The sequence below is a fragment of the Oryzias melastigma genome, linkage group LG2 (assembly GCF_002922805.2).
Source record: "Oryzias melastigma strain HK-1 linkage group LG2, ASM292280v2, whole genome shotgun sequence".
NCBI classification, from domain to species: Eukaryota; Metazoa; Chordata; class Actinopteri; order Beloniformes; family Adrianichthyidae; genus Oryzias; species Oryzias melastigma.
The window spans coordinates 15,458,753-15,468,405 of record NC_050513.1 but is presented as its reverse complement, the minus strand read 5'-3'; the positions used below and the strand labels follow the sequence as shown (position 1 = coordinate 15,468,405).

The 9,653-nt window shown below is 34.9% G+C and overlaps 1 protein-coding gene across 2 annotated transcripts in view; it reads left to right on the top strand.

The window, feature by feature from the left end:
- Nucleotides 1–2,533: 2,533 nt before the first annotated feature.
- LOC112156771 (solute carrier family 22 member 6) overlaps nucleotides 2,534–9,653 on the top strand; it is a 14,524-nt gene continuing 7,404 nt past the window's right edge. Inside the window, exons 1-6 of one of the 2 annotated variants that reach the window (XM_024289118.2) lie at nucleotides 2,534–3,227; nucleotides 4,214–4,311; nucleotides 4,398–4,552; nucleotides 7,229–7,397; nucleotides 7,470–7,572; nucleotides 7,660–7,805. In XM_024289118.2, the coding sequence (XP_024144886.1) occupies nucleotides 2,982–3,227; nucleotides 4,214–4,311; nucleotides 4,398–4,552; nucleotides 7,229–7,397; nucleotides 7,470–7,572; nucleotides 7,660–7,805 (917 nt within the window). In that variant the 5' untranslated portion in view covers nucleotides 2,534–2,981. The remainder of the gene's footprint in view (nucleotides 3,228–4,213; nucleotides 4,312–4,397; nucleotides 4,553–7,228; nucleotides 7,398–7,469; nucleotides 7,573–7,659; nucleotides 7,806–9,653) is intronic. The other variant, XM_024289119.2, reaches the window with a different exon arrangement.

Below are 9,653 nucleotides of genomic sequence, written 5' to 3'. Positions count from 1 at the left end.
AGTACAACAGAGTATTACGACCACCAAAAGAGTAATATTATGAGATTAGAGTTATGCTGTCCTCATATGAAGTACAAAGTGAAACTGTAAAAAAAATAATAATAAAAAGAAAAATAATTTGCATTCTTTTTTAACAACATCAAACAAATGAATTTAGCGTTTTTAGCTTTTATTAACCCTTTAACTACCCAAAAACCAAACAAAAAAAAAATCCCCAAAAATGTATTTTTTTCTGCTCCTTATTACATTGTACGGAACCCCTAAAGAGACTTTAAATTAGAAAAAAAAAAAGTTTAGAAAAGAAATAGTCTAAAAATACTTAGTTATCAAGATTATTTTATTTTTCTTAATCTTGATATTAAAAAAAAATCTGGCTAGTAATTGGTGTGCACCAGATAGTAACTGAAAAAAAAACGTTTTTTTTCAAAAAATTGAAGTAATTAAAGAAAAAAAGACAACTGCTGCGCACCAGTTACTATCCATTGCACATCAGTCAGTAATGAGATTTATTTTAACTTCAATTTTCAGGGGAAAAAAATATTTTCTTCAATTTTTTTTTTTTTTTTCACCTCAACTTTTTTTTCTTCTTCTATGTTCTTTTAGGGGTTCCATACCTTGGGGAGTAATACACACAAACAAAAAAATTCAAAACATTTTCTAAACCATTTGGTTGAGCAGGTAATTAAAGGGTTAATTGGTTTTGACAATGTGCCAAACAGAACAAGACTCACTGCATATAAAGTCTAACTTCCATCCATCCATTTTCCTGACCGCTCTGTCCCGTCCGGGGTCGCGGGGGTGCCGGAGCCTAACCCGGCTACTGATGGGCGAAGGCGGGGTACACCCTGGACAGGTCGCCAGTCTGTCGCAGGGCCTCAATCACACACACATTCACTCTCACATTCACACCTAGGGGCAATTTAGAGTCACCAATTAACCTATGAAGCATGTTTTTGGACGGTGGGAGGAAGCCGGAGTCCCCGGTGAAAACCCACGCATGCACGGGGAGAACATGCAAACTCCACACAGAAAGGTCCTAGCCGGGATTCGAACCGGGGCCTTCTCGCTGTGAGGCGAGAGCGCTAACCACTGCGCCACCGTGCAGCCCAAGTCTAACTTTGAACCTTTAAATCCGTTTTAAGAAAGTGAGAAACAATCACGACATCCCAAAAACTTACTAAATACCTTCAGGTGTGGCTTCTGTGAGACAACAACTTCAGCAGGTGTTGAATTGAAGACGGGCATGACATCATCTTCCAGCGTCAAACACCATTTTTTCATGCCCAGGAAAAACATTCCTCTCTGTTGTTTTGTGTTGAAACTGGAGTTTCATTTGGAGGAGCTGTTTCTAACACTTTTCATTCCCCTTTGGTGTTCCGTGTGCATGACAGATACATGACGTAAAATGGACTTCTGGGTATTTGAATGATACGGACGGAATAAGTATGTGAATATGTGTCTTTGAGCTCCTTTTTTTTTAAATATGAAACTCAGAATAATCGACCCAAACCCTGTTAAGCCGCTACACTAATAATAATTTAATCTAAAACGTTCAGAATTTCTCTGTTATTAAAACGTATCCGCTTCACGAAAAGCTCCACGTCTTTCATCTTGGAGTACGGCTGTGATAAACTGACAGCTTTGGAGTTTTTTTCTCATAAATTTATAACTTTTTTTCTCGCAAATGTACTACTTTTTCCTTGTAAATGTATGACTTTTTTTCTTTTATATTTACAGATCTTAAAGTAATAGATTTACAACTTTAACAATTTACGGGGAAAAAATTAATACGTTTAGCCTATGACTTTTAACCCTTTAACTACCCCCCCCCAAAAAAATCACCAAAAAAATAGAGTATTTTTGCTGGTTATTGCCTTGGTACGGAGCCCCTAAAGAGACATTGAATTAAAAAATAAATAAACAAATTTGAAAAAAAAATTCTTTTGGTGTGCACCCCATAGTAACTGGTACACAACAGGTACTAACCAGAATTTATTTATTTTTTTACTTCAATTATCTTTTAGAAAAAGAAATAATGTTCTGGTTAGTAACTGGTGCGCACCAGATAGTAACTATTTTATTATTATTATTTAACAATTTAAGTAAGAAAAAAATACTACCTGGTGCACACCATCACTCAGTAAATATTTTTGTTTTACTTCAGTTTTTATGAAAAAAAATATACATATATATATGTATAGTTCAGAAGGCAGTTAAATGGTTAAAGTCACAAACATACAACTTTTTTCTCATAATTTAACATTTACAACTTTTCTTGTGTGTGTGCACTGCATAGTAACTGGTCAAACCAGTTGCTAACTAGAATCTTTTTTTTACATTTTTTTAATGAGTGTTCTGGTTAGTAACTGATTTATTATTATTATTACTTTAAACAATTTGAGAAAAATAAATACTAACTGGGGCGCACCATCACTCGGTAACAAGTTTTTTTTATTCGATGTTTTATATGTCCCCTTAGGGCCTCCGTACCTTGGAGATTAATACAAGCAATCGATATTTTTAAGAACGTGTTTTCTAAATGTTCCCCACCATTTGTTTGAGTAGGCAACATACAACTTTTTTTCTCGTATTTTAACAACTTTAAAGTTTTAATGCAGAAAAAAAAATCATTTTGGTCGTAAAATGGCGTAAAAATTAGCATTTTTAAGAGGTAAAACAATTGAAACCGTAGTCTTTTTTTTGTCTTTTTGTGGGGCATTGACACACTGTGACCAGTGGGTGTCGCTGTTTCCCCGCTTAATGCGCCCTCGCGCGCCCCTTTCTAGGGAAAGAAGGCGGGGGTTGAAACAACAGAAAGTTCAGCCTAAATGTGACCCGCCTGCTGCCTGCTGGCAGCCCCGCTACTATCCTGTGACAGCAGCAGCTGCTGCCGCAGAGCACAGAACCCCACGGCAACATGAGCAGCTCCTGAGCGTCTGGCCTGCCACACGAGAAGTCCCCGCACGCGCGCCCCGCCGGACATGTCCCCCCTGCAGGTCTCCGTCTACTGGCGCCTCTCCCTCATTTTCTTCTTCACGTCGTTTCTTTTCTTTTTGGACATTTTTACCGCCGCCAAAGCTGCTGAAACGTGTCGCCATGACAACAGCACTGCCGCGTCCTTTCGCCATCGCGGAACTTTGTCCCCGAAGGCGGACGTCAACCAATCAGAAGGCGAGGAAGTTTTGGAGGAGGATTCTGATTGGTCCGCGGAGTCGGCGGAGGGAGACGTGAGTTCAGATTCAATAAATAAATAAATAAAAATAATATTTTTCTATCGTTAATGAGGTTTCCAGCTGCTACAGCCTGATAAAAAATAAATAGACGTCAAACCTCTTGGGTGGAATGTGTTTTTTTTGTGTGAAAATGACATAAATAGAAATGAACATTTATTATTTTAATGGAACTGTTGATTTATGCGCAAATTAAAACCGTATTTAGACACACTTTAGGAAAGCAGCTGCTAGCGGTGAGCACACATGCTCATAACAGATTACATAAGATTGTTACGGTCCAACACAGGCAGTCAATCAATGCTGTCTAAGTCCAAACTCAGCTGGACCCGGTTCAACGGCTGCACGTGCGTTTGGGGCGCGCGGACTCCATGTGGCTGCTAACAACAATGCTAGCTATTAGAGGCAAATAAATATGTAAAAAAGAATAAAAATCACCAATTTTGGAGGACAAAGTGTATATAAAAAGTACTTTTAATTTTCACAGATACTTGAAACACACATTTTTCACAATAAATACATTATTTAAAGGAATAAAAACGGATTGTTTCAATATAAATTGCTAAACAGTTTTTTTTCTGCTTAGAGAAATGATAGATACCAAGATTAATAAGTGACAAAATAAAGCTAAATTAACAGAAAACAGTGAGAGATCTTAGTCTAATCACACAGAAAACTCAATAGTTAAAAATAACTCACGTTAGGTTGATTTTAACTCAACTCCGAGGTTAAAAAGGAACTTTTTAATAGTTATTTTAACTCAAGAATAAATTAATCCATAAATTGGGTTAAAATGAAATCACTATAGCACAAAAATAGTAACCCCAACATGAATGACCTAAGTGTTTTAAGAGTGTATGAGAACATATAACTTTTGTAATGTTTTGTGGACAAAGATGAGATTTTGTGGTTTTAAACGTATGACGATTGGTGATATATATTTCTGTCTGTAATGTGTGTGTTTGTTTGCGTGTGCGTGTCAGTCAGTGTGCAGCTGGACCGACTGGTTGTCTTATGGTCAGTCTGCCTACATGATAGGCCTTTTGCTGGGATCCCTGGTGGGCGGAGCAATATCAGACTGGTAAGGCACAAAAACAGAGATGCCGGAATATCATTTTAAAAAAAAAAATCTAATTATAACTACTGTTTCAAACCGGTTTTGTGCAGGTACGGGAAGCGTCCGGTGCTGCTGGTGTGTGTGTGCGTGCACGCTGTCTGCGGACTTGTCCCCGTCATCCTTCCTCAGCCGCTCGTCTTCATCGGCGTCCGCTGCCTGACCGGGATTTCGTGCTGCTGCATCAACATCTGTGCCTTCAGCCTAGGTAAGCTATCAGCTGGAGTACGCACCTGTTTTTCCTTAAAGAAGCATGTCGATGAAAAGTGTTTTTAACAAGTTCTTTTTCTCATGATGGAAGACATATATTAAGATAAAAATGTAATTTCTGAGTATTTCTATATTCAAATCACTGTGAATTTAAGGCAGACGAAAAAATTCCATTTGAAAAAGATTGTATTGTGGGTAATTTTTTAATATAATAATTATGACTTGTAAATAATTAATCTAATCATGTGTTTTTTTTAAAATGCTTTATAATTACAGTGAAAAGCTTTGATTTTAGCTATTTAAGTTGTGACAAAAGTTTAAAACTTTATGAAGTTATTTTCAAAAAAATTCTGTTTAACTTACGACAATCAACATACTATATAAGTCATGTCCTTTTATATATATATATATATATATATATATATATATATATATATATATTTTTTTTTTTTTTTTTCATTCATTTCTGTATGTATATTGATGATCGTTTGCATTTCTGTGTGTTTTTTTGGGCTGCCTTGGGATGGGAGAGAGGTTGTTGCTGTCTGTTATTTTCTGGATTTTCATATCTGAAATAGAAAAAATAAATAAATAAATAAATAAAAAACATACTATATAAACCACTTTCCTCCACTGCAACAGAGTGAAGTCCGTGCAGGCTGTGTAGCCGTTACCACGACAACGCATTGCACTGCATATTAAATTGTCTGCTTTTTATGGAAAACGATTTAAACATAAAAACATAACAAGATTAAAGTACTAAAAATCAACTGAATATTTTATTATTTTGTCACTGACCTTGGTAGAAGATAATGCCCTTGAAAGTGTTTATTATCAGGAACAGCCCAATCAGGCCTCTTTAACACCAGAGGCGTCACAAGTGATGCTTAAATACCACAAACGACCATTAATCGTTAACGAGATCAACGTAATTCCAGTGGATTCTGCTTCAGAATCCACTGGAATTACGAAAAAGTTACACAAAAGAAAATTAACATTGTAGCTTCTGTGTTAGAGGTTGAATTTATGATATTGTACATCGCCTTGGACATTAGCCCTTATATAATAGGCATTAGTTATAGATTTAAAATTAGATTAAAGTATTAAAGAAAGATTTTTTAAGATTCAATTTTCAAAATCCATAATACATACCATTTTTGCAAAAATATTTAGTATGTTGCTTAAATATGAGCTAAACTTCAAATTAGCCAAAAACAAAAAGCTAGCTCATTGCTTAAATACTGGCTAAACTCCAAAATAACCTAAAAATGGTCAGTAACCTAAATTAGTCAAATATTAGCTAAACTCCAAATTAGCATAAAAAAGCATAAAAAGACCTCACCTGATAACAAATTAGCCAAAAACGTTAGCATGTTGCTAAAATATTAGCTAAACTCTAAATTAACCTAGAAAAGTTGATAACAAATTAGCTAAAAACGTTAGCATGTTGTTAAATATTAGCTAAAATCTAAATTAGTATAAAAAGACCTCACTTGATAACAAATTAGCCAAAAACGTTAGCATGTTGCTAAAATATTAGCTAAACTCCAAATTAGCATAAAAAGACCTCACCTGATAACAAATTAGCCAAAAACGTTAGCATGTTGCTAAAATATTAGCTAAACTCTAAATTAACCTAGAAAAGTTGATAACAAATTAGCTAAAAACGTTAGCATGTTGTTAAATATTAGCTAAAATCTAAATTAGTATAAAAAGACCTCACTTGATAACAAATTTGTCAAAAACGTTAGCATATTGCTAAAATATTAGCTAAACTCTAAATTAACCTAGAAAAGTTGATAACAAATTAGCCAAAAACGTTCGCATGTTGCTAAAATATTAGCTAAACTCTAAATTAACCTAGAAAAGTTGATAACAAATTAGCTAAAAATGTTAGCATGTTGTTAAATATTAGCTAAAATCTAAATTAGCATAAAAAGACCTCACCTGATAACAAATTAGCCAAAAACGTTCGCATGTTGCTAAAATATTAGCTAAACTCCAAATTAGCAAAAAAAGACCTCACCTGATAACAAATTAGCCAAAAACGTTAACATGTTGCTAAAATATTAGCTAAACTCCAAATTAGCATAAAAAGACCTCACTTGATAACAAATTAGCCAAAAACGTTAGCATGTTGCTAAAATATTAGCTAAACTACATGTAAACTGCAAGTAAATGCCAAATTAGCCAAAAAATAGCTCCAGAGCTGCCAACTTTTCATAAAACCTTGGAGTAAGACGCGGTGCAGGAAAAAACATCACTATTCGACGGCAAAATATGAGACGAGTCAAGTGTAGTCAATTCAGTTACTATTTTTCCACATTATAGACACCGCCATCTGGAGCCAGACGAGGATAGTAAGCAGTGATTGAGGTATCTGATTGGTTTAGATTAACGCAATAAAAATATAATGCACTGATTTCTCTGTTAAGCATTAATCGTGAATAATGCCAAAATGTATTCTAGTATTTATTACATTGAAAATACAGTCCAAGGGGAAGTGTGGGCGGGGTTGCTCTGCGCCCACAACTGGGAGGTGAATTTCTAATGAACTACTGCCGCTCTACAGAAACTATGTCCTAGAAAACGTCAGATTTTTAAATTTCTACATAATAATAAGATGAAACTACAGCGTTGTGCTCACCACCCTGTTCCGTGTGCTCAAACACAGCCGTGGAGTGGACCCTTCCCGCTGCTCGGCTATGGCCCCCCGCCGTCCTGCCGTTTTGCTTCAGCTTGGGGACAATGGGCGGGGCCCCTCTGGCCTGGATCAGCCCCAGCTGGACACACCTACACCTGACTCTGGCTCTGCCGCAGATCGTGTGTCTGCCGCTCTTCTTGTAAGCCGTCTCGTTTACTCATCTTTGTATCTTCTAGAAGTTAACTACTAAAGAATCCTGTCTACCTTTCAGCTCAATACCAGAGTCTCCGCGCTGGTTGTTTCTACGAAAGAGGATGGAAGTGCTGGAGCGTTACCGCGGCAACAGCCCTGCAGATAAACATTGCCTGGACCTGGTAAAGTGGGGAGCTTTTTTTTTTTCTTCTTACGGTGAAGGAGCTTTGTCACACAGCTTTTGTTTGATCAAATGTTCACGTGTGCAGCTGCTGGACTCAGCCTGGTCAGACCTGCAGAAGGCTGTCGAGGTGGAGGAGGAGGTGCCTGTCAGTGCAGGCCACGCCCCCAACGACTTCACCCAATTGAGGCATCCGACGATTCTGTTGCGGCTCTTCGTCATGAGTTATCTGAGGTACCTTACTGGTTTGTTTGCCATCCAACAAAGGAAACAAATACAAAACAGAAAGTTATAGCTTCACAAAAGAATATGGACAAAGAGTAAAATATCATCAGTAAAGAAACGAATTAGAATTATTTTTTGAAAAAAGAAGGGTTTTTTTGTACTTCAGTGCCTAAAAAAGACTAGAATATTTTTCAAAAGCATTCACACAATAACTGCGTGTACTTTTGGTATTTGTAAGCTTTGTAGTTTTTGAAATATTGAGCTAAATATGTCTCATAGGAAATGAATGAGAAAGTTTTCAAATTTAGTATTTTTAAATAGATAAGCAACAAATTTTTCAGTATATTCATGGGCTATGTTTTAATCTTTTATTGTAATTTTTATTTTTATTTGTATTTTTATTGTAGTTTACCTAATATTTTAGGTAATATTTGTCATCTACTGAAGTTTTTATGCTAATTTGGAGTTTAGCTAGTATTTAGCAACATGCTAATGATTTTGGATATTTTTTTCTACTGGGATTTTTAGGCTAATCTAGAGTTAAGTTTCTATTTTAGCAATATGCTAACATTTTGGACTAATTTAGTTTAGTGAACTTTAGGATTTTTGGAGTTTAGCTCAAATTTTAGCAACATACCAAATATTTTTGCCAAATTAGCATGTATTAGGGATTTTAAAGCAATTTTACCACATTTTTTTTTCATTTAGGACAATTTCGCTCTCTTTCAAAATTCAATTTTGTTTAAATAACTATGCAAGAAGGCTGAAGTTGACCTAAATTTATGAAAATAATTGTGGTAAAATTGATTAAAAATCCATATTGCCAATTTGGTAAAAATATTTGTGTTTCTTAAATATGAGCTAGACTCCAAATTGGCCAAAAAAATCTTCAGTAAACTGAATTAATCAAAAATGTTAGCCTGTTGCTAAAATAGAAGCTAAACTCTCAATTATCCTATAAAAACCTCAGTAGAAAACAAATTACCAAAACATTTAAGCATGTTGCTAAAATATTGGCTAAACTACAAATTAGCATATGAAAACCTTAGTAGATGCCAAATTAGCCACAAATAAACTAGCATATTACATAATTACTAGCTAAACTCCAAAATTGACTAAGATTCCTCAGTAAACTAAATTAGTCAAAAACGTTAGCATGTTGCTTAAACAGAAGCTAACCTCTAAATGATCCCTGAAAAACCTCAGGAAATAACAAATTAGCTAAAAACGTTAGCATGTTGCTAACATATTAGCTAAACTCTACAGTTTTTGAAAATACTATAAAATATTTAAACATGAATATATTTAAAGGCTTTTTGTTAATCTACTTTAAAATGTGAAATTTGGAGATGTTCTCATTCATTTCCCAAGGGGCATATTTTGCTTAATATTTCAAAAACTGTTAAGTTTATGTATTTTAAAAACACAAGCAGTAATGTCCTGAACAAGCTGGATGTATTAAAACCAAGATCGCTGAAATCACTGAAAGTGTGATTGAGGTTTAGCATGCCAAAAAACTTATAGAAAGGAGCAGGAGGATCTCTATAGTGTGAATGTTTAGTATTCACGGAATAACTTTTTAAAAAATGTTTTTTAAGCAACTATTAATAAAAAAAAAAGAAGTTTTTTTAACAGTTAAAAACAGCCAAAATGATATTTTTTCAATGTTATAGGGGCCATAAAACAACATTAAAAAACAGAAAAAAAAACTTTTGGTGTCATTTATATATTTAGTATTTTCTTAGTGAGTAGGCTTTTATTTGATTTGTTGATTTCACCGCTACAGCATAGTTTCCTTTCATAATAGAAGTTACGTGCAGGATTATCTGTTTAAACAGTCAAAGGTTGCATGTTATA